This window comes from Larus michahellis, chromosome 8 (genome assembly GCF_964199755.1).
Source record: "Larus michahellis chromosome 8, bLarMic1.1, whole genome shotgun sequence".
NCBI lineage: Eukaryota > Metazoa > Chordata > Aves > Charadriiformes > Laridae > Larus > Larus michahellis.
Genome location: NC_133903.1, coordinates 48,117,938 through 48,145,794, shown reverse-complemented (window position 1 = coordinate 48,145,794; position 27,857 = coordinate 48,117,938). Strand labels below are relative to the sequence as shown.

The 27,857-nt window shown below is 43.4% G+C and overlaps 1 protein-coding gene across 1 annotated transcript in view; it reads left to right on the top strand.

Annotated features, from left to right (window-relative positions):
* Positions 1-27,857, top strand: part of TRABD2B (TraB domain containing 2B) — a 302,420-nt gene that overhangs the window by 248,710 nt on the left and 25,853 nt on the right. The window contains exon 5 of the mRNA XM_074597780.1: positions 6,426-6,516. Coding sequence (XP_074453881.1) covers positions 6,426-6,516 — 91 coding nt within the window. The remainder of the gene's footprint in view (positions 1-6,425; positions 6,517-27,857) is intronic.

Here is a 27,857-nt window from a genome sequence, read left to right as displayed (position 1 = left end):
GGGGACGCTGGAGTCCTTCCAACCACTCCCAGAAAATGCCCCTGCTGGATCCCCACAGACGTTAATTTTGTTCGTGTTATCAGTAAAATCTAAAATAAAAATTTTCAGGCAATCCTAACACCATATTCATCACTAGACGCTGCATATCACCCACCTTGTCCATTACCTGCTGTCATTCTTTATACTCTGATGAGGCAGTTCACATTAGAAGGATACTCGAGCTGGAGGAAACTTTTAGAGGCATCTAGATGCAACTTGCAAAAGCAAGATCTGTGTGCAAATTCAGCATTTGCTCCTTGCCAAGGTGCACTTGAGATACTGATTCAAGGCAATCCCTATCGCTTCCTGTTCTTCTATTAGGAAGAAACGAGGAGCAATCCTCTGGCAGTGATAGCGGACTAAATCTGAGTCATCGTGAGAAAGGGTGAAAGAGCCTCCAATTTTTAAAGGATGATATTCACTAGCAAAGAATGGCTGGGTGCAGTGATAGAAGCAGCTATGATGCTGGAGGAGGAGTGAAAAATTTGGAGAGTTTATCCACAAAGCTGGTTCCCCATCATAGGTCTGGGACATCTGCCAAGGTAGGAAATAGTAATGTAGGGTGTCATGTGGTAGCGGTAAATTCATGCTGTTACCCAGAAACCGTTGGGTTAGACTTCAATGCTATAATGGAGAAATTAGCAAATTCAGATTAAAATTAATTGTCTGAACTGTTTGCTGTAGCTCCTTACTACAGCCTCGTCTTGCCGTGTTCGTCATTCAGCTTCCAGAATATTCAGTTTGACCATTCTCAGAATAAGAGAAATGGAGACATACTGTTGGAGGCAGCAAGCAAAGGAACCAGTGAGTATTTGCCCCAGCTGTGAACGTGCAGCTTTTGGCATTTGCTTTTTTGCCTATGCTAATTCTCGTGAAGCCCAGCTGCCATAAACGCTCTGGTGGTGCCAAGAGCCTTGAAAATCGGCATCGAGAGAGAAGGAGGAATAGAGACTGCCGCCTCCTGATTGCAAAGCAGCCCAAGGTCTAAATGGCAACAAAACGTTATACATAACGTCTGATTCACCGTGTGGAGAATGTAAAGAATTGAGACCTCCCGACATAGTTTACATTGGCCCTTTTTATGACTAATTGCGCAGAAAATAGCTCTGCTTGTAGTGTGCATGGAAACAGTTCAGGTTTCTGCTGTGTGTCAGCTAATGGGCTAGCAAGGCTTTTTTAGCACAACTTCAAAGGCTCTGGCAATGGAGGTCCTTTGTGAGGGAATTATCTCCTGCTCCTTTGTACCCCTTTATCCTTCTAAGCCACGGAACAAAGAATTGTGAAACAAAGGCACAAAGTAATTTGTAGTAGATCTCTAGACCTAGATAAAGTACATAACATTTGCTTAAAAACATTTTTTCTGCTTCTGTCATCAAAACAAGGTTGTATTTTTCTGCGTAGTTCATTTAACTTTTGAGGGGTGCAACCTTACGCTTAGGTATGCTATAGATGGAGGTCACCAGAATGTCTGAAATGGTAAAGGAGAGCTTTGGTTTCTGTGGTCAATTAGAAAATACGTGGCTGTTACTGTTAGAGTTGGCTGAGAAGTGTATTTCTCTCCACCTCAGGATATTCCACTAAGAAAGGAAGAAAATGCGTTTTTTTTCAGCAGTGTGTGTGCGTGTGCATGCGCATGCTTTAAGGAAACAATGTATTTTTCACCTTTTAGTAAAAAAACAAAGAAGTGGTTTATTCGTTCTTTTTTCCAGTGAAAAATGAAACCTTGGGGAGATAAGGAAATGCATTACATGCATCTGCTTTGTGTAGTCCAAAGCACAGTTCTTAATTAAAAAAAAAAAAAAAAAAAAAAACAAAAAACCTAAAACACAAAACAGGGATGGAAGATGTTTGATTAATGTTAGCAACCACGCTATATAACGTGTTCCTCCAGTGTCTCCAGATCCCCTGTCTTGAAAAAACAAGAAGTGAGTGAAAGGAGAATACTCTTGGCCTCATCAAATTTAATGAAGAATCTCCCCCCAGGTGCAGTGAGCCACACTAGCCATTCCACTGCATTTATGTTCAAACTGCAAAATGACTCTGTGTTTAGCACTGGATCTTGCCCACAAGCAAATCCCATGAGTATCTCCTTATCCTTAGAGGGCGGAAGGACTGTATCCACAACTTTCCTGATGATTTTTTTTTTTTTTTTTTTTTAACTTAAGCTGTTAGAAGAGGCTGTACCGCATATCTCCATGCCCAAGAACAGACTTGCACTTCAAGTCCCTGTCTAGAAAATCTTTTATGTCTCCTTTCTCTCCCCTTCCCATACTTGCGTGGATTTCCCGGGGCAGTTGGTGTTCTGACCTCTTGGATCCAGTTTTCATCAGCTGTCAAGGTAAATTTGGTTAATACTGCAGGAATAGTTTATTCAGCTTTAGACTGAAGAGGGAATAGTGATGGAGAAGCAAGAGCATTCTACTGTCTCTGTCTGATATGTCTCTAGATACACTAACTTTTCAGTAGTTATACTTTCTGGATTTTTTTTTGAATGAAAATTTTCAGGCCAGGCAGAGAAATTTTTAAAAGTGTTTAGCAGACGCGTACACACACACACACACATATATATATAAAGAGTTCATTTTTCAGTATCTGTAAATAAAAAATAAATCCACTGATGTTATAAAACAAAAAATGGGCAATTATTACATATCTGTTTGGCTATATGGACAGCCAGAGGCTGGGATTTGATGATTTTCGCTGAGCTAATCCTTGCTGAGCTTAACTGTCTCTAATATATAGGTTAAGTTGGTTTTCATTACATGCCATAAGCTGTCGGAAGTATTACGTTGTTGTCTAACAAGTGAATGCTTATCTCAAGTTGTGTGTGACTAAAGAGAGTCATGTTATGTAAGAAATTTCTCATAGAGAAATTTTTCCTGGATTTTAAAACTGGGCAGGATGTTTACGATGGACTTAGCAGCAGGAGGCAAGCCAAGACATTTCTTCAAGGAATTCTTTAACCCTGGAAGTATGGCAATGGGACGAGGGGGTTTTCACGCTTCACTTTACCCACCTCCAAAGGTGGACCTCCCAAGTGCCACCTTTTTCCTTAAATCTTCCTCTTACATATGTCTCTGATCCAGCAGAAGAGCTCCTTGCCAGGGGTTACCGTGGATCACTGTTGGGAAGAGATGCCTGTGCTGGGTGGGAAGGCTGCTGGTTTGAGCATGTGTACTTTCAGTTTTTCCATCACTGAGGTAGAACGTGACTTCAGGTTGCCCGTACTGTTCATAATGAGATAATGAGTTGTCCACAACAGCGTTACTGTGGTGTAAAATAAATGGATACAAAAGCAATCACAGCATGTGAATTCTGACCGAGCAGAGAAGTTAAGACAAGTAGAAGTCAGAGCTGGTCGGTATAAAAGTCTTGCAGTCAGGTGGAAAGGATGTATTAACAGGGAAAGCCGATGGTGAGATGGGTGGTGATTTACCCAGATGTAAGTGGGATAACCCAAACAGGAAAATTTTAGGCAGAGTCTAAAGGTAAGGCTTTGCAAAGCTGGCTCGTGCCATTTCCTAGCAGTTGTTAAAGCTTCAGAATTATTTGGGGGTCAGCTTGAAAGTTGTTCTTTGGTTTTGATTGTTTTGTTCTGTTTTGTTTTGTTTTGTTTTCTCTTGGTTGAACTGCAGCAATGAAAATATTTTATTATGTGTTGATTTGTAGACCTAAAATGAAATAACTGTGTTCACATTCAAGTTTTTAATGAAGATATTTATTTATTCAGGAATTTGGAGTTGGGTGGGGGGAGGTGGTTTATGAAAGCTGGTATTCCTTCATGTTAGGAAGGGCAAAATTAGAGAAATAAGCCTTGGAGCAGAGGGAGTGGAGATTTGTGATTCAGAATTTAGTCCCTGGTCTCAGAAGAGGCCCTGGGGGCATTCATTCCCCACACTGGTGGGTTTTGGCTTGGCAGGAACCACCTCTTTCCTGTAATTCCAGTACAAATCCAACACAAACTCCCAGATAGCTGGAGGACAATTCCCAAGAGAAGGGGTATGGCAGAGGACTGAACACCTCGGGGTGACTTACCCTGTGGAAACACACATCTCACCATGCTTACGTTCTGCCATCCTGCACAGCAGATCACCAGTCCAACAAGCTAGCAGCTTTCATCATGGTCTCCACACAGAGGGCAGGAATGGGAATTCCAGGAGTTCTTTTCGTCATCTTTTGGTCTTCATCCACCACTTGAAGGGACTGGCGGGCTTTCCTGAAGAGCTGATGGTCCTGACATTTTGTAGATGAGGAATCAGAGCTGCTGTAGAGTTACATTTTTTCTGGGTTTAAAGTGGTTAAAATCGGGTTATTTTGCACTGTTGTGATGTCAAAGATTTGCTGGATTCAGGACAATTGTTTACATTAAGAAATCTCCTGGCATTGAAGACTCTGGTTCAGAAAAAGTAGTGTTGTACCACAGACTCAGAAACATCTCTGACTTTGACACCTTTGACTTTGGTTCCTCAATGTCACTTTGCCAGTGACAGAACGGGGACCTTTGTTTGCCTTGGCCACTGCATAAAAAAACCAGGATGTGATCAAATCCAGTTAATCACTCACAAATGTCTCATTTCTTGAATCTCTGAGGGTGTGTAACACATTTTTGGGACTGTTCTCCGTTCCTTTGGCTTTTGTTATAAGTAAGTTAGTCAGGGGAAAATCAAATTTTGAGTTTTCTTAAAAGGAAATGGAGGAATCCTGGAACACACTAGGGCTTTGCAAATGTACGTTTAATCATTTAAAGAAATGTCTTTTGGCTAAAAGCTCTTACCAGTGCTTGCAAGTTGCACTAAAAGCCATACGACTACATCATTCCCACAACTGATGTGAATTAGCGCCCTTGTTGGCAGCGTAAGCAGAGCGATGCAAGCTTAGTGAATACTAGGGACTGAATTACTCTCAAATTCATAGCGACTTTGTGCAATATGGGTGAAGTGTCCTAGGGGCGACTCTACGCCAGCTCCTTACACAGTGGCACGCGTGGAGAGAGACTCGGGCATGTCCTGCCTGCCTTGTTTTTTCTATTAAAAGCGTTTGGCTCTGCTGCGGAGCCGGGCAGTTAGAGATATCTCCTGCAAACACTTACACTGTGCTTAAGGCAAACGCACGCTCTCCAAGCAGCAGCAAACCAGAGGAGCGCGTTTTCACACGCGGCACGTGGTGGAACTCCCTGCTGCAAGATGTCACGGGGCAAAAAGTGCATGGAGGTAGAGGCTTGAGCACATTTGCAGTGAATTGGTCTATTCAGAGCTGGCAGTGAGACGCGATGACCTGGGTGTAAATGGGGGTCACCCAGCCATGCAGAGCTGGAAGCTAATGGACATAATGGAGGACAATAGTTCTGTCCTTTCCCGTTGTTATTTGTGTATATATTTATATATCTTTAATATTCACCATGGGACACAGTTGGAGACAGGTTACTGGGCTACGTGGATTTTAATAAACCTGTTAGTGGAGTTCTTGCCTCCTTACTTTATACCTCTGACCCATCACGAAAACAATGTTGGACTCTGACAATAGGTTGAAAGCTTTGGAGGGATTACACTGCCTTATTGAGGCTGTACCTAAAGCCCTTTGAGGGCTCCCATTGACTCCAGTGGGATTTCGTTCAGACCTCAAGTGTATAGGACTCCCTTAAGTAAACTCTTCCAAGGCCCATACATGCTGCAATACTTATTCGGCTCTTTGTTACTTCTGTGAAAAGGAATGCGACCTTTACACTTCTAGTGAAGAGCTCTGCTTTACAGGACTAAATCTTAACGTTTTGGGAGAGATAAGGTTACCATCCCAGCTCCTCCCAACCCTGCGGTGCAGGTGGCTGAGCAATTCCTGAATCACTGCCATTTTAGGTAGATGAGCGCTGAGCGTGCAGTACAGCAGCTTCAGAGCTTCTTCATAAGCAGATGTCCATGAACGATGGTGGGCAGGGTGGACAGCTGGGGTTGTAAGTTGTTCCAATTCGTGAGTCAAAACCCTATTCTTTTCCCCACTGCAGTCGTTCTGATATCCGTGCTGGAAGTTCCTTTAGTCCATGCACATACTAAAAATGGCCACAGTGCAGGACTAGACTAGCAATTCATCTAGGTTTTCTTTTATCCACTCAGTCACTTGGCCATGTGAGGGCAGGGGTGTTAGATAAGATGGAAGAATACCTTAGCAGGCTGTACAGTTTTTTCCCCTGGCCATTGCCAAAGGCTGCAGCAGGCTTCATGGTGAATAGTTGAGTCTGAATTCCAGCAAATTGTGTAACGTTCCTTTCTTGCTCTTGAGCTGGTCTAGCTTCTGGTAATTTTGCCTCCCAAACCTGTTGTTCCAACAGGAGAAACTCAAGTGAGTGAGAGGAGCCATTTGATTGACAGTGCTATTTTCTACCTGTATTTTAGGTCACTTCCTGGGTAACAACACTGTGATTGATGTACTGAGACAAGCAGGATTTGAAGTGGAGCACACCCCTCCTGGACAACCAATTGGAAAGTAAGCAGCTGCCCACAGATTATTAATCACTTTCTCTCCTCCTCTTTTTTCTCTCCCTTTTTCTGTGACTAGGCAAGATTATTGCATTACTATAGGAGGTGGGTGAGGGGGTGAGGAACCTCTCTTTCCCACCCAAGTTCCAGACAAAAAGTGGATTGTAAAGCATCTGTAGCGTGAGTTTGGAAACAGATGGAGCCTCAGTGGCTGGGTTTTTTTCACTTGTGGACATTATTCATATCACAGCTGCTTAACTGCACCAGATGAGAAGAACCACAGTTTCTTTCTGTTTTCAAGAAACATCTCGTTGTGCTCATTTTCCCCCATAGCTGTTTTTGTCTTTTTCTCTCCATGGGGTTTTAGTTGCTTCTCCATTGCAGGGCAGTAGACTGCCACCAACTTCATTTTTCAGGCCTCTCCATCAGGCTGCCCGTCTTCGTGTTGGGGTTTCAGTTTTGCCTGAAAGACCAGATTTACTCTAGCAGATGCACCTTGGAAAGTGTGTTGGGTAGGTAAAAAGTGATTCGATATTCCCTGAGATTCTCCATCCATCTGATCAAGTGAAGCAGGCAAGAAGGATTGATTGCCAGGCTCCTGGCAATCTTCATTAGAATAAAATATGACACAAAGTCGTCCTCAAGTGGTGAAACAGACTTCCTTCCTCCCGTAGACTTTTCTCTTTCCTGGCCGTTTAGATGAGGTCTCTGTCTAAATATACCATAGACAAGAAAACTGGGAGGGATGGTGAGAGACCATCTAGCTTTGCAAAGTTAACCTTTCCCCTGCATTCTGCAGATAAAAATTGGCTGAGATTGCTCTGTCATAGGATTGTTATCCTCATTAGGAGAAAGCGTTAGCAGCATGCTCCTGTCCCTCGTGGGCAGACATGACATGGTCCAACTATGAGGTGAGTTTCAATATGGAGGATTAATCGCGGGGCTAGTAGACCATGTCTGAAAAAGCTATGTTTAATATAGTTGGAAAATCTGGCTGATCTGACCTTGTTTGTGAAACACCCACAATGATTCATATAGAATATAATATGGCTCAACTGTACATAAGTGTCTTTGACAGAGCATTTGTCCTAAATGCTTCTTGGAATATGTTGAGCAATAAAAGCACAGTCTTAAATAACAAAGGGGAAGAGAGGAAGAAAAAGCTATCAAGCACAAGGAAGAGCATATATTCAGAGGAGGTTTAAGAAGCACTGTGGAAGAGGGAGAAAAATCAACATGGCCCAGGGAACAGCATTAAACACTGTAACTGGCTGAAGCTGGAAATTGTGGCTAAAATCAACCAAAATGCCTGTTTATAAAAACACAGCAAAACAGAAGAACCAAGCAAACAATACCCAGACTGCTGAGGTTTACCTTCCCTAGGTTTCTGACAAAGAAACTTTCCTTTCAGGCAAGCAGGCACTTTCCCCAGCCATTTTCATTCAGTTGAAAGTATCATCTTCCCATGAAAAATATTTCAAATGGAAATTTTTAAACTATTAATTTATTGGCTGTTTGCAAGCCCTTGAGAAGAAAGAAAGATACAGTAGTGTGAGAGATGCCCAAGAATAGTCTCTGCTCTTTATGGTCTTGGGATATGTCTATACGCGTCATCACAGACTTGAAATAACATGATGGGGCAGGAAACTTGAAACAAAGCCACGGCTTCATGTTGACTTATTTGCAAAAAGGGGCACCTCTGTGTATGCATTCCTCCACCTTGGCAGCAGTGTCTCTTGTTCATGACGTCTTCCCTAAAATTGTCAGTCCCTGGGGGAAATATACTTGAAAGCAAGTGGACTTGGACTCCTGCCTGGAACAATGCATATGTCCTCAGTTGAGTTATCCTACACTCGGTAGCTTCTGTTCCAAGCTCCAGACCAGAGTGTTGGGCAGATTGGTCCCTTTGTCCGGACTAGTACCCTAATTTCAGTGGTTTCTGTCTAGAACATTGGACATACAAAACTTATATTAAGGGCTATACTGATGTGCGTGAATACTGGATTGAGTTGAGAGAGAGCATATGGTTGTATTCCGTAAAGATTAGATGCTCTGCTGATGGACGTGTTCTTACGGTCTGATGATCGGGGCGGCTCAGCCAGTTTTAGATGAGACTACAGAGAGAAAAAGAAATTGCATGGTAAAGAAACACAGAATTGCCACTAAATTGCGTCACTCAAGGTGTAGAAACAGTAGATTATAGAAAGTTTATATAGTCCATATATAGATTATAGTCTATATAGTATACATAGAAAGTTTAAATAAAGAGAAATTAAATGTATTCACAGGAAACAGCTTGCTGCCTTTAGAAAAAAAGAAACTCCCAGACCTGCACATCAGGAACTCTGTTTTCATTGTCCTACAGCTGGGGCTGTAGCCATCAGAAGTGCTTGGGGCTCCCCCTCGTTTTTAGAATAGCCAGTATTTTACCATTTCTGTCCGAGCTGCAAAAGACTTGTCTAGTCAAACACAGTTATGACAAAAGTTGACAGCATATTCAGAAAGCATGGCCAACTAATTGTTGTGATTATGTTGCTGTAGTTGAGAGTCTTAAGGAACCTTACATTTTTGTCTACCATTCTTTTTTTGCTCTCCTCTTTCCTTTTTAAAAGGTGAAATAAAAACCATTTGAAAACAGATAGGAAGGCCCAAAAGGGGAACCATGTCGGGGTAGTGGCTATACTAAGCACGTGTATACATAGAATAAACAAGCAGAAGCTTAATAAATTTTGAGCTGCCTGCGAGCAGAAATTGTTTTCTGGATCGTAGAGCTGCAAGTGTTTTCATCTTGATTCTTGTGGAGCCGTGCGTGAAACAAGAGGTGTTTCTTCTGCTGAAACCCAAAGGAGACATTTCTGCTTTTCTCCCAAATAAGTTGTATAAGGGAGTCAAGCCCACTGCATTGCATTCTGGCACTGACAATTGAAAAACTGGATAGTGTTCGGGGAAGATCAGCTGGTCTCTAACGTAGAGGTTGGTGGGGGTGGACAGCACATGGAAAAAGTGCAAGGGGCGGAAAAAAATGAAGCAGCTGCATGCTTATGTTTTGGCCAAGGAAATTCAAAAAAGGATTGTTGTGGACAGATTTTGCCCAGAAGGACCAACTTGAGCTGGCACATAGGAACATTTGGAGGTATACCACATTGAAACTGAGGGTGGGTTTGGCTGAATATCAATGATTTCTTGACAGTAAGTTGCAGGACAATCTTTCTCAGGTTAAGTCAGAAGCCCCGGTATTTGAAACAATGAAAGTAATTTCATCAAAACACTCGTGCTACATCCTACTTACTACCAATGCTGCCTTACCAAAAAAGCAAATACTATTTTTCTTTAGTATCTCTGTTCCTAGAAGAGTATGGTTTATTAGGATTGAATTGATTAGTAGTCTGAGCTTTACTGTTTGGTAATAATGAAGCAGTGGTATCATAAATAGGTGGGGCAGTGTGGTATTGATGTCTCAGCTCTGCCATCCATTTCAGTTTCAGAGAGGACAAGAGAGTATCTTTTTAGAAAATAACTAGTACTGTTCCTGTGTATCAGAAAAGCCTTGGGAAGAGTGAAACAGGACAAAGACCAAAACTGTTTATGCTTTCAGTTATGTACAGGCTGGGTAAAGCCAGAAGATTGTTGGCTTCCTCTGTCCACAATGCTAAGCCTGAGTTGTGAAATGGCTGCACTTTCAGCCGACCGAAATGAATACCTAGTCTCGCGTTTCTGTTGTCTAGTGACAAGACCAAATATGAGCCAAGTTCTCCCTTTCTTAAGGTACTGGGGAAAAGTAAAGTGAGACCTTGGCAGGCTAGAAGAGATAGCCAAGACATGGAGGGGTTTAACAGTTCCAGAATCAATGAACTGGCAGAGAAAAGCTCATATACGGTACATTTAGCTGGCGTGGAGCTACTTGGGAGCTCTCACCAGCTGGATTTCTGAAATCCCCTAGCTCCTGTTGGCCTGCCTGGTGCTGACCTTCCTGAGCCTCTTCTAGAATCCCACCAGCTGACTACTGAAAATACCTTCTTTAAAGCTCAATACCTTTCTGCAAAAGAAACCCTGTTATACTCAGCGTGCAGAACAATGCCATAAACACTTGAGAACTTATCCTTACATTGGCTTCATTTGTTTATTTTGTTGCCTGAGGGAAAGTGTCCCGAATTTGTTTGCCTGACAACCTTCCACAGCACTCGTATTTGCTTCTTATTTTGCTGGCTGTCCTCCTTGTCCCCAGATAAAGGCATTGGAAGATGAATGGCTGAATCAGTATCTCATTGCTTTGCTCTGAGATAAGAAAGGCAACCTTTTTTTGGTGGGGCTTCTGCCAATTGGCCATCCCTGCCCATCTCTGTCTTCAGAAAGCAGGGCTGCGTGCTTGCCGCGGGGAGAAAGGAGGAGATGGGAGAAAGTTTCCCCTCAGATGGATTCCAGTGACTTGAGCAGATAAAGGGCCACAGCTGCTTCACATTTAATTGGAAGCAGCCAAATTGCAAGATCAATCCCGGAAGCACCTGTGTCCATGATGACTCTATTGTTACTGGATTCTCAGAATCGGCTCTGACCTTCCGCCACACGCCAAGTCCTGACGTACTGCACACCGTCTCCTCGGCCAGAAAAACACGCGGCTGTGCTCATTTCCATCAGACTGCTCTTTCGGATATTATTCTCAATGCTACTTTCTTTCAGAATGGGAGAATTCAGGACAAGCTTTTATTTCTGCCCATCTGAGAGTTCATTGTAAGCTCTCTGAGCTCTACTGTGAAAATTAATTACCCTTCGTCCTTATATTTGAACTTCCTGGCCCAGTCGAAGCAGCATGTCTTTGCTGTTGCGGCTTATTTCTTTCCTTCTTTCTGAAGCAAAGACCTTGCTCCTTCACCTTTTCCTATAGCATCCTACAGGTGTGACCCCGGCTCCCCTACTCAGCATTGTCACATGGTTGAAGGCTCTTTGCTCCACTGTGAACGCTTTCTTGTTCCCCATGGGATGAAAGCACAGCCGGTCCACACAGTGGTGCAGCCTTTCCACTCCATCAGGACCCATAACCTTCAAGAGGTGATATGCAGAGACGGGAAAATGTTTGACATGCCAATTTGGGGCTGTATGGAATGTTAAAAGTGCTAATTCAATAGATTACATCCCAGAAACTTACGGATGCCATCAGAGCCATCAGGAGGCTCCCAGCAGTTGCCAAGTTCCTTGGGATTCCTAAGCAACTTGGGTTTTCTGGTGCCAGCCTGGCAGGGTTATGCTGCTCTGCTTAGCTGTTAACGTTCAGGATGTGTTTGGGAGAATGTTAAATTTGTAGTAAAATAAGTAAAATTTTATTTAGAAAAGAGAGAAATGAAAAAAAAAGTAATTGAGAGATGGGACACTTTCATTGGGAACAAGTGAGTTAATTGAGAAAAAAAGAAGAGCTGGGGAGATGTTAGCCCATTCTGGATCTCATCTCTTCTGAGGCAGGGAAAAATGCATACTTTTTTTTTTTTTTTCTTTATGTGGGTGGAATAATCTCCCCATTGGGATGCTGCAGTTCTTCTTAATCCTATTGTAAACCTTTGGATCTTTCACTTGATCTGAGCCTGAAGATCATACTCCCTTCACTAGCTTCCTTCCCTCAGAAGAAAAGCAAACCCATTATTTAGCAAACCCATTATTTAGGGAGGTTTCTCTGACAGCATAATTTGCAGTAAGAGGTGTATAGGGATTAAGTGGGGTTCATCTGCATGCACTGGCAAATTTATTGCCTTATCTAACATTGGACAATATAACTACATAACGCTTAAAATATTTAGTCATGAAAATGTGCACATTACATTTTCCGGAGATTCCCACGTGCCTTTAAAATATCCTCCTTTGCAATTTAATTGTCTTTGTGTCTATAATTACGTTACAGCCACAAAGCATAGGGTCTGAGACAGTCGAAGTAGCTATTGGGGAAAGAAATTGAAGAAAAGCTCCAAGAGATAGTAGAGAAGCAAAGTCAACTCACGAGTTCTCAGCCACAGAAACTTAATTATCCTGTCACTTCCTGAGCAGCACATTACTTAGGGCCAGTGACTCTGCATGTTCTCTAGACCACCTTTAGAATCATAGAATCATAGAATCATTTAGGTTGGAAAAGACCCTTGGGATCATCGAGTCCAACCATCAACTCCACCCTACAAAGTTCTCCCTTACACCATATCCCTTAACACCACATCTAAACGAGTCTTAAACACATTCAGGGATGGTGACTCCACCACCTCCCTGGGCAGCTTATTCCAGTGTCTGACCACTCTTTCTGTGAAGAATTTTTTCCTAATGTCCAGCCTAAACCTACCCCGTTGCAGCTTGAACCCATTCCCTCTTGTTCTATCACTAATTACCTGTGAGAAGAGACCAGCACCAACCTCTCTACAATGGCCTTTCAAGTAGTTGTAGAGAGTGATGAGGTCTCCCCTCAGCCTCCTCTTCCTCAAACTAAACAGTCCCAGCTCCTTCAATCGCTCCTCATAAGATTTATTCTCTAGGCCCTTCACCAGCTTTGTTGCCCTCCTCTGCACTCACTCCAGCACCTTGAAATCTCTCTCATATTGAGAGAAACGTGCTGATATACATGATATACGATATAAACACCAAACACCTTCTGAAAGAGTGGAATTTAGCAAATTGCTACAAAAAAAATCTGTGAAAGACCAGCATAATTCATGGTGTTGGTGGAAGAATAGGGAACAGAACTTCTCAGGAGTTTTGTGCTTGACTAGTTCTCCCAGTGGGACATTCCCTTTTCTCTACAATCAGATTTTATCCTTGGCAAAATTTCTGGTTTCTTTTGAAAAAAATTATTTCATATTCCGTATCATTCTGTTCCTTGGGAACTTGCACAGAGGGCCACAGGGGAACCTGGGCTTGCTTCTTTTTGCTGACGGGCAGCTTGCTCGCTGAGATGTCGTGAAGCCAGTGTTAAGGATTCTAGGTTTTTTGCTGCTCTGCAGCCCATTGGTTTTAGGAGATCTGTATCTCATGCTCTATAAGCTATCTAATAGTCAACTGACAGAGCCTTGGAGGCTTCAAAAGTTCTGAGCTAATTCTTACTTTATTTTCTAGCCAAGTTTTGGAGTTCTGGAGAAGCTGATTTTTCATCCTCTTTCTGCTTCCAGCCAACTCTAATGCGGATCTTTTCACCCTAAGGTCATTAGTAGAAGATTAAAATTCTGGTCTATAATTAGTAGAGATAAAACTGATCCAGACTGCACTGAAGTCAACAGCAAGGCTTCCATTGGTGCCAGTAACTTCCAGAGGTCATCTTTAATATGAGATTGTTGCTGATTGTTTCCTTTCTTTGGTTGTGAGGGGCCATGAGGGAAACGGTAGAAAACTGAGAATGTATTCACACAGTTGTGCAGGCGCTTACGGTAGCCAGTATAAAAAGACTGGCTTTTCCAGAGGACTGCTCATGGGTGTCTTAGCCAGACAACCCAACTTGCTTGCAGTGGGTTAGAGGATTAGGTGACTAATCATTTTGTGAGATTAATTCCCCTCCTATTTGAAGGACTTGGGCCCCATATCCAAGTCACACAGTGTCATTCTTGAGCCTTTGGAAGAGTTGCCCCATCCTCTCCCCAGCGTTATATTGAAACAGTGGGATTGTGGGAGTTCTGTGTTTATGTACGCGGCCTACGCTTGTCCTGTGGATTGATGGCCTCCCGTCCCAAGTGATATCAATCTGGGCTGAAGTGCAGCTGCACTTTGTAACAGCTCAAGGGGCACGAAGGTATCAAGTGGTATTGTGTGGTTTGAAAGATGTCGTTTATCTAAGGAAGTTTGTGGTCTGTTTGCTGTCACTCTGTCTTTGCAGTGCCGACTTCCCTTACCTTCACTATCATGTTGTCAGGCAAAGAGACCTCACACGTTCGGACAGATAGCTTTTCCACTTCCAGAGCTGACTTCTTTTTCCTTCAGCAAGAGGGCTGTGGGTTGTGTTGCAATCAATAGAGCAACTTGATTCAGCATGAGTGTAATTGCTGGTAATTTTGCTTGCTGGGAGCTCTCTCACATGCACGTGTTCCTAAAAAAGGAACAGAAGAAAAGGAGTCAATGACTTTTTTCATTGACAGTTTCACTTAAAATTCCTTCAAGAATAGTACCTTAAAAGAAAACAGTTGGGGATACAGTTTTCTATATAGGAATACACTAACAAGTGCATTTTCCATCTTTCATGAGTGATCAGGTGTTTATCGGGACATTCTTCACAGGCTAAATGGGGTTAGAAGCCCTCCAAAACAACATTGTGTGGCTGGTGGCATGGCCAAATGAATCCTTGTGGGTAGATCTTTTTGTGGCGAGCTGTGAAATTTGCTGACACCTTTCTGAATTACCTCCACAAGTAGGAGGTCACTCTTAGGTACATATGAGGTGATGCTGTGCCATTTCTCGTCCACTGCAATGCAAAATAGCGTCACTTTTAACAGCTCGTGGTGTCTCAGCCAAGCCAGGTCACTTCACACAACCCAGTTTTGGGTCTGAAATGACTGTGTGGCTGTCCCTTTAGGAGAACCATGATGAAGGGTCAGACTAAGAAGCACGTATATCAGCACATATATCATGTATGTCATGCTCCTCCTAGTTAAGTGCTAGTAGTAGGAGCAGGAGTGCCAAAAAAAGTAAGTTCTTACAAGAAGACTAGTAAATTAAGAATGGTGAATATATGAAGCTCTTGTCACAGTAAATAACTTAGAAGCCAGAATACATTTTCATGTCATAATCATTGAATCATTTTTATGAGTAGTCAAAGTAAATTCACATGTAATCTGTAAAGTATGTAAAGAGTTTAATTCATCCAGTAAATCGTGTGTTGGGAATACTGTACCCAGCTCCAGATCAGATATACTTCAGAGAAGCTTTAAGGTTTTAAAATCCTTCCACAAGCTAAACTGATCTCCAGAACCTTTGGAGGTTCACCCTCTGGAGCTCTTGCTCCATGTGAGTGAATGTCATGCCAATATGTTTCCCATTTCCTGGGGATTAAACTGCTGTGTTTGATGACTCAGAACTTCTCAAGAAAGCAACTCAGTCACTCACTCTGTCTGAAGCGGCCTCTGGTGTCTCAGAGGACATGTCTTCTCTTGCGCAGTGATTCATGATTTCAGAGCAGAGGATCAGCTCTCTTTTTTTTTTTTCTTCCCACAAAGTTAATTAATAAAACAAATTTCTATTAGTGGGTGTTGAAAGACTTTGGCTTTCCACCTACACTCCCAAATGCTCTGCATTCCAGGGAGAATGAAAAATGGACCTGTGAATAGAAACAGGAGGGAGGAAAACCAGATCAGACGCTATATATGGACGTAGACATAATGGCTGTCAATTGATGCGATGGAAGAACAGCCTGAATGAAGAAAATTTCCTGCAATCATCATTGCTAAAAATACACTACTACAGTAATCCAATTTGAGAATTAATACATGCAAATTTAGAGATAAAGATTGAGGCACAGGGAGTGACTGACAGAAACGGAATTATCCCTTTGGGCTTCCACCTTGACCTCTTGTTTGGGCTGGTGGTTGCATGGGCCGCAGTTGTTCTGCGTGTGAAAATCAGATCCTTTGCCACTGTGACAGACCTCTGAGACTCCAGTTGGTCAAGAGAAGCAGCTGGAGGGTTTATCCCATCGTGGCCACTGTGGACCTGGCTGTGCCCATCTGTCTGCCTCATCCGTAGCCCCGCCATAGTACAGAATTTTTCATCAGCACCAAGAACTAGCCTAAATACTCAGCGTGGTCATAACTCCTGTCAACTTCAGTGAGAAAACAGTTGGTCTCGCAGGGGACCAGTGTTGATGGAAGGACTAGTTTGGAGATATTTCCTCATTTTTCCACTGTATGGGATGTCAGACCAGCTCACAACTCCATGAGTTCCACTCTCTGCTGGTTGCAGCTTGAAGAGGAAGAAAGACTTAATTTGGTGCTCTCGCTTGTGGATAAGAGCACACTGAAGCCTTTCTCCACAGACACCCAGGACACGTGTCAAGTCAGGGATACTAAGGTTTTCCTGCTAACCTGTAACATCTCAGCAGCAAAGTTGTAGACAGGCTCCAAGCGCTTTGGTATCCAGTGCCCTGTCTGGCCACTAGATTTGAATCTCCTGTCATCTGACCCCAGCTTCACATTTCCAAATTACTCTTGCAAAAATAAAGGCAGTCACAGAAATACCTCTGTCGAGACAGCACATCCCTGTTTATGTTTGAACGGCCGATACGAATCTGGAGTCCCCGGCGATCAAAGTGCATATTCATTGAGATGAGCCCCATGTTGCGTTTGAAGTGAGCGCAGCACTTTGAAACAAGGATGAAGCAGGAATAAATCAGGGTGAAGGATGTGGGGCATTAACTACTTTACATGAAATCCCTGCTGGAAAGACGTGGCCAGTGTTCCAAGGTTTTCCTTGGAGAGCGTTCGGAAGTTGCATACCAGCCTATTTGTGGAAAGCTAAACAGTTCCCTATTGTCCTTGATGTGAAATGCTTCCCAGATAAACACTTTCCCCCTCCATTGAAGAAAAATGATACAGCCTACCCAGAGCTCTAACACAGAGGAATACACTGGGCTGCTGCTCAGCCTCTGCAAAGTTGCCGGTTTCTGTAGGCGTTGAGCTTTGCTAAAGGCTATAGTTCATGTACATGCCAGCATTGTTAACACAAGGCTGTTATTGAGTGAGACTGGGGTAATCTTCAAGGGTTTAATAATGTTGTGTGCCTGCATCTTTGCGTCTCTGGGTTCATTATACCCCTGGAATGTAAATCCCAATCCACAGTGGCTAAACAAGGTTCACATGGATCTCGAATACTTTTGTGGTGTTGTCTCCTCCTGGTATCTGAAGGGGAAAGAAAACATTGCTAGGCGAAATAAACTCACATGGTTCTCTACAAGGAAAGCAGTAAACCTCTGCTGCTGTAGTGGGTTTAGGTTTTAACATTTGTGGCGTTTTAAGTCATTTTGAGGAATTATTCCTAACACCCACAGAGTCAAGGCATCATATTCCAGCACAAGGAAGATCCAGAAGTCCCTGCATGAACTTTGAAGAGGAAAAGCTGATTTCTGAAATCAGCAGTGCTAAGAATCAAGGCTATCTAGCACCAGGGTAATACTGGTAGTGGTTTGGTCCAGGTCAGTGGATGGCTCTTCCCCTGCTTTTCCCATCCTGGCAGATGCAGATCTGAAGGATCTTGTTATGTCCTCTCCTCTGACTCCGGTTTGGACACAAACGTGGTTTTGTTGGGTGCCTCCTTCCTTCCTCCATAGTGCCACCCAGGCTGAAGACCACTTCCCAGGAGCAACGGGTCATTCCATTCATTGACCTACAGTCAGTGGATGCGGTAGATGCACAGATTGGCTTTTTGGCACCATTTTGTCAAAGCAAACCTTGCTTTGTATTTTTGACAACAGAATCATCTTTCTTCCCCTAGAGGTATGCGATTTCTCGTTAGCGTTAAATGAGAATTTTGCACACGTATGCGAATACGTGTGCAAAATTCTACATATAATACATGTATTACGCATATATTATATGTAGATTAGGTTTTAGGGCGCAAATGAAACTGGGAAGTGCAACTTCCATTGACATTTAGCAGGCATTGAGGTTTTAAATCCCTGCGGAAATTTTAGAAAGATCCCCCTCAAGGAGCAGGGACATTGACTTGAAAGAAAGCAGAGTTAACAGGGGGTTTATTTGTTTGTTTTACAAATGTAGCCATGAATATAGAGCAATTTCTGTGTATTCAAGTATTCATACTGACAGCAATCATTGCTGAATGGTCAGCAATTCCCCCTCAAGTCAGTGAAAGCTGGCAAATGAAATGCACAGGCAATTAGAGGTGTTTTAAATGAGATGATGGAGCAGGAGAATGATTTTATTTTCTGCCTCTTTCACTATTGGGGTTCACTGTCCTGCTTCCCCCCCTCTTTACCTCCCCTGCCTTTCCAGGAAATCCCTGGTCAGTCTGTGAATGATGAGGTCTAGGTGTCCTGTGGGTTTTTTAATCGTTGGACTCTGGTATCGAGGAAAAGGCTGTGCTCATACCTGAGCCTTTCCTCATAAAGCCTGTCTCCTTCCTGCTTATTTTCATATAAATAAGGACATACACTCTTTTTTGATCTCTGTGCTGCTTGCGATGATTCAATTATAGCTGGCTGTCAGATTAGGTGTTACTGGAGAAGGGAGGAGGCCGAGGGACAGACAGGCGTGTGCGTGGGGTGTCATCATTTGCTTAGGAAAAGAGCATTGCTCGAGTAGCCTGTGCTTCTGTTCAGAATTAACGTCTCTGTCTTGGTGGGCCCGGTGGAGCAGCCCCAAGCGCTTAGTCTCATTGCAGAGAGATGAGTCAGATGAGTTGTTCTGCGGTTTTAATTAAAATGTCTTATGTGGGGCAGCATTTCAACAGCACGAGGTGGTCGTTTCACAGTCTGGCCCACGCTTATCGGTCCGCAGGGCTCACGCTGGCCTCACCAGCATCTTTACCGTATTTCTTCTCACTGTCTTCATGTGAGGTGGGGAGTTATCCCCACGGGTGGATGGAAAACTGGGGCATAAAGAAGTTTTTAACTCCCTGAGGGGAAACTATGACAGTACAGCTAGTTTAGCATTAGTTAAACTACTAACCGCTAAACCACTGGGCGATCCCTCCCCTGTAGGGATTTGACGGGCCACACTCATGCTGGGAGAGCTGTGAAAGCCCTGGCAGCGCTGTGTTGCTCCAAATAAACACGAGACACGTCTCAGCCACTGCAGAGCATGACACAGAGGTCATCTGCGTCTCCTGGTGCCTGGGACTTACACACTTCTCGCAGCACTTTTCTGTACAAATGTTTCCTGTGTGGAGCTGCTTCTAGTGAGAGTAAAAGATTCGTACGGGCTTTCTGTTTCTGGGCTTAGTGTCGCCTGGTGTGTGCCTGTCGATCTCATACTTGTGGTAGGGAGATATCACCTATCCAGGATTGATCTTAGCTGCCAGGGTAGACCGCGACAGCAGAAAAAAAAGTCAAGGGCTTTCTATGTCTGACACTAACATAAATTTAGCTCCACTGTGCAGACAGCGTAACAGAAAATGGGGTTCCCCTGGGACCCTTTTGGCTAAGGCAGCATCCCAGACCCGTGCTGTGAATCCCACACTTGCAGTGGAAGGTGATCTGAGGTAGAGAGGAGGCCTCACTTATTGAAAGATGAACTCCTTTACAGGAGAACTAGCAAGGAATGATACTCAGTGTGGATTCAGCAGCAGTGGCAAAAGCCGAATGAAGGTTGCAAGTGCAGAAGTTGAGTGCTTTCTCCTCCAGACCCTTTGAAAATGAAGTATATATTCCAGCACAGGCCATGTTGCAGACATGACCTGATCCAATGAGGCTGGTAGGAAGCCATGCTCTCCGTGGATGGAAAAGACAGTTCATTTCAGTAATATATTTTAAAAAACCCAACTTTAAACTACCAAATTACTCTGAGAATCGAAGAGTGATTTTCAGGTAAAAAGCTCTCTGCTAGCAAAGGAATGTTGGCTTTTCTGTAGCGTGAGCTGGATCACGGCACCACCTCAGGAGAAGTCATAGTTTGGTCACTCTCAAAGTGTTCCAGCTTTGCGTAGTGATAAGAAGTTTATGTGGCTGCTAGAACCTGTGCCAGATGCCAGGCATAGTTTGGATGAGTCTCTGACGTCTGTTCGACTTGTGATATTACATGCTTTTCAGTAGCGAGGCAGTGCTGCAAATACTGGGCCGTGATACCCTCTCAAACAACTGGCACTTAGATAAAGCATTTCCAGGCAAACAAACAAATAAATAAAGACAGACTAAGAAAACACACACGCACATACAATGGAGGGAGTAGGCTTCCTAAATGACTTGCTGTGCTCTGGGGAGCAGCAGAACAAGTGGTTTTCATTTTCCTGGTGTTTCACTTACTGCCGTGTGGGGTTCTCTTCATGGGAGGAGAGCTGGGCTTAATCGCGGGTTTTGTGTATGTCTGTGTGTGTGTATAAACAGTTTATTTAGAACTTGGGTCTGCTCAAGCTTGTGACAAGAGCCATTTGTCATTCACGTTCACAAAGCATCCCCAGTGAAGGCTTCAACCACTGCCAATCCGCAGTCTATTTTATTATTCTTCCTTGACAAATTAAATCTGCAGAGATTATACAAAGAGCACCTGAGGATCTTGATGTCTCTCTGGTCAAGGAAGCCAACTGGCCTAATTCTTCTGCTGGGCGAGCAGAAAGCCTCTGGTTGCCATGCAAGGACATGCCCTCCTTTTCCTCCATTGGAAGATGACTGGCACCAGAATTGCTCCAAAGACTCATCACTCTTCTCCCCTTTTTCTCAGCTGAGGCTGTTAGTAGGGGACCTAGGTAGACCTCCATGACCCCTGGTGGCCAGTGCTAACCAGTTAGACACAGGAGGAAGGAAGCACTGCCTTTATGCAAACCTTCCGCCTCCTCCTCCAGGATTTTACCTGTGTTGTTTATTCCTTGGAGCAGGTGAGCCCTCAAAGCTCCTTTGCAATGGGGTCTACAGCAGAGTTCAGGGAGGGGGGCTGCAAAGGCTTCGCACGGTTGAGTCATTGTCATTGTACCCTCATGATATTCTGGCTGTATCTGTCTGTCATCATCTCATACATTTTGCTTGTCAGCTTGCTGAGATGGAGCTCTTAAATGTGTGCATAGTTCATTTCTGGGATTCTTAAATGTACCAATAAAAATAACAATAATAGACGCTGCAATGAAGGAGAGATATTTTCTGGGGTCAGTGCAAGTTTTCCTGTTTTAAGGGGAGAAGAGCTTGGCCCCGTTGTTTGTAACTAGTCAGTGAGACTTGCCTGAATTCATTAAAAATTAATCTTTCTTGTGGCCTCAGATGCCTCCTAGATGTTACAGCTGTAGTCCAAGGTCTAATCTCACAGGTTTCAATTAACAACCAAGAAAGAGACTATAAAACCTTCTTTTCTTCCTTAAGGTTGCAGCAGCAATGTGCATGCTTCATTAATGAAAAATTTTAATGAAGGATGGATTTGTAATGCAGAAATAAGTATTTGATACAAGCAATTTCATCAGCATGAGTTAATACAGAGGGGGAACCCAGGTAAAACCAGGCTAATCATAGAATCATAGGGTTGGAAGGGACCTCTGGAGATCATCTAGTCCAACTCCCTGCCACAGCAGGGTCACCCAGAGCAGGTTGCACAGGAACGCGTCCAGGCGGGTTTTGAATGTCTCCAGAGTTGGAGACTCCACCACCTCTCTGGGCAGCCTGTGCCAGGGCTCTGCCACCCTCACAGGAAAGAAGTTCCTCCTCATGTTTAGGTGGAACTTCCTGTGCTCAAGTTTGTGCCCATTACCTCTTGTCCTGTTGCCAGGCACCACTGAAAAGAGCCTGGCCCCATCCTCCTGACACCCACCCTTTAAGTATTTATAAGTGTTGATAAGTTCCCCCCTCAGCCGTCTTTTTTCCAGACTGAAGAGACCCAAATCCCTCAGCCTTTCTTCATCAGAGAGGTGTTCCTGTCCCCTAATCATCTTGGTATCTCTCTGCTGCATCCTCTCCAGCAGTTCCCTGTCCCTCTTGAACCGGGGAGCCCAAAAAACATGTAGAGAGACCTTCTGTGAAGTCCGTTAACATTAGAGTTGATAGAACAGCATGAGGCATTAAAGCAAGTGGAGCCTGGAAGAAGAGCTCTCCTGCCTTCATCGTGTTTCAAGGGCTCTGTCCATTACTGTGCAGTAAAAATGCCCACAGACAGGCTGAAGTGTTGTCTGAATACAATTTCTGACAACTGTTTTGTTCTTTTCTTGGAAGCACTCAGGCCCTGTGATAAAAACAATGCCAATGGGCTGTAGCAGTATTTTGGAGAAAGGCAGACTGGCTCTGTGTTCCTTTTTTTAGCTCAGCAGCCATCAATGGCTAAGCAGATCAGATGTTTTACAATGTCAGCTACAGAGAGGAAAAGTGGATTCAGTGTAAGAGAGATGTGGGATCTCTTGCAGGCATCGTCTTCTTACGGCTCTTTGGTTCCACACTTCTGCCTGCTGCTCAGTTTAAGTGGTCCGTGTCTCTCTCCTCCTAGTGATAGCAGCTACTTATGTGCCTGTGTTATCTGTCGTCTTGCAATTGTAAGAGCCTGGATTGAACAAGGTACTTAAGGAAGACAACTTGCCATGCTTGTACGGGTTTGTGATCCACTCAGTATCTCATCTCTGCTGCCGGGGCCCAGCTTCAAGAGCATCAGAGGGAAGTGCAGGGAAAAAACGTCAGGCATACCTTGAATAATCTGCCCTTAGTTCGAGTCTGTGAAAATGTTTGAGTCCCTCAAGCTAAGCATTTGGTACCTTGCTCAGTTGATGTCTCTGTAGAGAGTTTATTTTTAAAATGTGACGGGAAATACGGACTCCTGCAGGTGTTTCTTCTCTCCAGAGGATCCAGCAAGAGAAGGGAAACCAATTCCCAAAGGAGACAATCTGGGAGCAGAATTCAATTTCGATTGCAAATGAGTAAGATACAGACAACAGTTGTGCATTGGCTGTAATTCTACTGAGGAATCAAAATTGAGCAGCCAGTTTGGGATTTTTTTATTTTGTCAGTCAGCTTCTTAATCTTGAAACCTGTTTGGATGACAACTATTGGGATGGAACAAATGCGTCCTCACTTTCTTTTCTATGCTTAAACTGAGGTCAGGAATGGTTTGGGAATAACAACACGTGAGATGAGAATAGTTTTGCAACTGAGACCTGCCTTTATGCATGGTGTACAGCTCAGTGTCCCAAAAGCTGATGATGACTTGAGAGGAGCAGAGCAGCATAGACATCAGGAGCGCCATTGACTTAAAATGGAAGTAGGAGAGAGATGAGTTTTGGTGAGTATTTCTAGTTTGATTGTGGCAGCTGGAGGAGAAAGAAGGATTCAGCCCTTGTCTTCTTTTCTGGTCACTGGAATCTGAGATCATAACCACTGAGATGAGATGGTGGCATTTGGTCACCATTGTCCAGCTTCTCAGACACTGCCCAAACCACCATAAATATGCTGTAGAATCAGAACTGGCCCAAAGCCTAAGCCCAAACCAAAACTTTGGAAATGTCACAATTAGACCTGGAGAAACTTGGCATTATAGAACTGGATAAGAATTTTATGCTTTGCGGAACCTGTTGAATGATGGAAGTTAATTTCCAGCACCTGAAAAATCTGCTGTGTATAATTAATATGACATCATCTCGAAGAAACATATAATGATCAGAGAGTTTATAAAGAGGAAACAGGGATTACATTGCCCAGTAATAAGTCCACCATTGTTCTTTATTACAGCAATATATATGTGTATATTAAAAAGTTATTAAAAGAAAAGAGCAATATATTTACCCTTGATGCTAATGGTTTTCAAACAATAACAGAAAAAAGAAAGAAGTGTGGAACAAAGCTTTAAAATATTCTGATTCAATAAAAATGCAACCCTAAAATCTTCTTTTGTGGTGTAATACTGTCACTTTAGATTAATCAGAAATGGCAAAATTGGACAGAAGTCGGGATTTCCACTCCAGAGGTAATGCTGATACTCCAACATTTGTTTCTCTCCAATGTCAGGGAAGAAAAGCAGAAATATTGAAAATTCATTGCAAAGTCAACACTCAAAAATTTGTTAGAAGAAGCTGAAACATTTCAGGTTATTATGTGGCAAGTCTTTCAGTGGTACATGGACATATAGGAGTTGTAATTTGAATTTGAAGCCCTTTCTCTCCTCTGTGAAGCAGAATTCCAGAATGAACCAGGTGTCCCAGGACAGCTGCACAGCTACACGCTGCCACGTTGAACGAGGATGCTTGAGCAGAAAAGAGCCCATCTTGATCTGTGGAATAGATGGTGTGTCCAAGGAGGTTTGAGTACAACTTCCAGAAGAGAGTGACGCACCAAAGGCAGCTGTATGTTATGAATATTTTCCTTAAACCAAGCTACCCAGGCGGATATAGCTTAGCAATAAATTGGTATGGTGATAGTAAGATAGTGAAGATTTAGGGAATAGAGCTTGAGGTGGCGCTTTGTGTGCCGTGAGAAGGATCTTATTTGCTATTAATGTGGGAGATGGAAGCAAGACTGGAGGGTCGACCCATCCTTTGTCTGTGGGCACAGCCCATCTGCTGAGGCCGGAGTGTGCGGCTTACACAGTTTACGCTAAAGATGCAAGAACAAAGGATTCAAGAATTGAACCAAAATGTCAAGAAGGGGAAATAAGTTCAGAGCAAACTGCAGTGGAACATTTTGAAGACAGTTTTGAAGGCAGGGTTTGGGTTTTGTTGGGTTTTGTCATTTTTATTTATTAGTTGGGTTTTTCTTTTTAATTGAGATCAATTTTTAAACAAAAAAGGCCACGTTGTAGCATTTAAGTCTTTGAAAACAGAAGACTAAAAAAAAAATATTTAAAAGCTTTGTTCAGAAAGTGCTGAAATGAAACATTCTAACTTCTCCGAAATAAAAGAATTCATATGAAAATGTGGAAATGGCACGTTACAAATGTTTCAGCTGTCCTCTCTTTTTCATCAAATTCAACCGCTCAAGTTGCAAAAAGTTTTCCTTTCTTCTCCTATGCCCCAGATCAGCTCCACTTTTAATGAAATGGAATAGATAAAAAAAGTTTTACTGGCTTCTCTCATTTTATAGTTTCTCGAACTGGGAAGGAAAACCTCACCATCCATGGGAATATATTGACCTCACAAGCTTTTCACTTCATTTATGCACAGAGTTGAGGGTTTACATAAGTATGTGTATGCTGAGGACCAAACTCCCTTTCAAACTAAGGTCACGGGTCTTGAACAACAGTGGTCCTTCCCAGAGAAATACTCTGACATGGATTCTGAGTCCAGAGATACCATCCAAGTTTTGGGTGGACTGTAATCTAATTTAACTACTTAACCTAATTTAACTGCTCTTGAGATGTAGGCAACTCTGAAAAAAACAATTTTGTTTCCAAATTCTGTTAAGGAATGGAAATGCTTTAACTTTAGCATACAGGCCTAAGGCAACTGCATCCTACATAAAATAACCTTATTATAATTAAGCCAATCAGGTGAATGAGTAATCATGGGTTTCACACGTATTCTCTTTTGCTGTCTCTTGAGCCCAAATTCATCCTCAGTAATTTCTGGGGAGAATCTAATTCTCTGATCTCTTCTTTGGAGTTACTCTGTTCTGCAGTAAAAAAAAAAAATATATATATATATATATGTGTGTATATATATACATGCTTTCGTCTTGAAGGAGTTGAACTCCGTGGGGGCATGCACTGGTGTCACCTGGTTATGTGAGAGACCATGGTCTAAATCCCTACTTCACATCCCTAGTAAGAGGCCCTAGAAGCTATGCTGGGGTGGGTTAGGATTTCTGCCTGTTTTTCTGTTCTCCTTTTGTTTGCTGCTCTCCCAAGAGCTTTGAAAATCTCAGCTTCATCCTGGAGTGGAAGAGAAAAAAAAAAGTGTAAAACTTCTTGTGGGACAGGACATTGTGGTGCCCGTCTTGTGGGTGTGCGTGACTGCTCTCTCTGAGAGATGCGTAAGGAAAAAGAAGCAAGAAGCAGATGTCTCTGTGGCCTGTGGCAAGGGGAGCAAAGATGCGTGCGAGGGACTGACGAATTCCTGCCTTGACAAAGACTCCCAAACTGGAATTTATGAGAATCCATCTATAATAAAATGCTCTTAACTTAAGTGTCTGGCTGTCATCCGGGTGTGCATCCCACGAACGGTGGCATAAGGATAAAGCTGCCACATCACACATTCCTTGCTATCACCACAGCTTCTCTCTTGACGAAACAAAATCTTTCCTTGTCTGACAGTTCTGAAAATTGAAGCAAGAAAACCTCAGCTGTACTTGGAAGCGCGTGCAAAGCGTGGCAGTCTTCTGAGCAAAACTTTTCCATTGCTCGCACTACAAAGACAAGATGCAAATAACAAATTGGCAAACTTGCATTTTAGAAGATTCTGCACATATCTGAGGAAACAGAAACGTTACCGCAAGATTGCTGACAAAATAGATGGATGGTTTAGTTGTGTGGAAGATGTCTATGGTCAGCAAAGGCACGTCCTCTCTCATGAGTTAGAACAAGGGCAAACTCCTCGCCCTGCTGAAGCGCAGGGGAGGCTCGATGGGACTCACCCCAAATGTTCTTAGCATTACTCCGGCAGGGTCATGGGCAGAGGTGTTAGTGGGGTCTGCCCTCCTTGATGCTCCCCTCAGATAATTGTCAATGAATCGGTGGTTGGGAAAATCCCTTGTGGTTGGGATGAGGTGTGGTGCAAGGTGTAGCGTTAACAGCACGCAGCCTCCACCTCTGGGGAAAGGCTGGCTGTTGGCAAGGGCTGTTCAGAGCAGGAACAAAATGTGTGTGCTCTGACTCTCTGGTAAGACGAGGGGTAACGGTTTCAAACAGAAGGAGGGTAGATTTAGATTGGATATTAGAAATAAATTCTTTACTGTGGGGGTGGCAAGGTACTGGAACAGGTTGCCCAGAGAAGCTGTGGATGCCCCATCCCTGGAAGTGTTCAAGGCCAGGCTGGATGGGGCTTTGAGCAGCCTGGTCTAGTGGGAAGTGTCCCTGCCCAGGGCAGGGGGGTTTGGAACTAGATGGTCTTTAAGGACCCTTCCAACCCGAACCATTCTGTGATTCACCCTCCAGAGGAGGATATCAAGCCCAGAGATGGTCACGGTCCTCTGAACTGCAGAGGCTGGATACCTGATGGGAGAGGTTGGAAGACGCTTGCCTAGGGAGAAAGAAAGGCATGGCCAGACTGCCAGGTGGCTTGGGCTTGAATGAAAGTGGAACCCGGGCAATTTTAAGTCTGTGAATTATGAAAAGAAGCTCTTACAGGACTTCATGATGTTAATGTCATTTCTCTGACCAGATCCACTCGATAACCCCAGCAGATCCTGATGATGAGTCAATTTTCTATTGTCAGTGCCAGCACAGAGCGACACGAGAGACCACAAGGCAGAGAGGGAAATGCTGAGGCAGCCTAATGGAGCGTGCGGCTCAGCCTAGACAACTGGCGTGTTTTGTTTTGTTCTTTTAATTCTTGAAAAGAATTAGAAAAGGATGGCAAATTTCACCAGAAGTGAAACAAAACCACAGCGCTCTTTGTCTGTGGATTAAGTGTTTTCAAGAACTAGCGAGAATAAATGTTTTCCTGTTTTCACTCCGTCTTCTGTACCTTAACCCACGTAGGATATTTGCTGAGATTCCCAAGTTTTCTTGTTTGGACTCCGTTATTTTAGAGAACTTGTTTTGCAGAACTGTGCATCCCAGGGAAGGAAATTAAGGTCAGAGATGACAAAAACCCACCTAAGGGCCTGAAATACTTTTAGTTTCT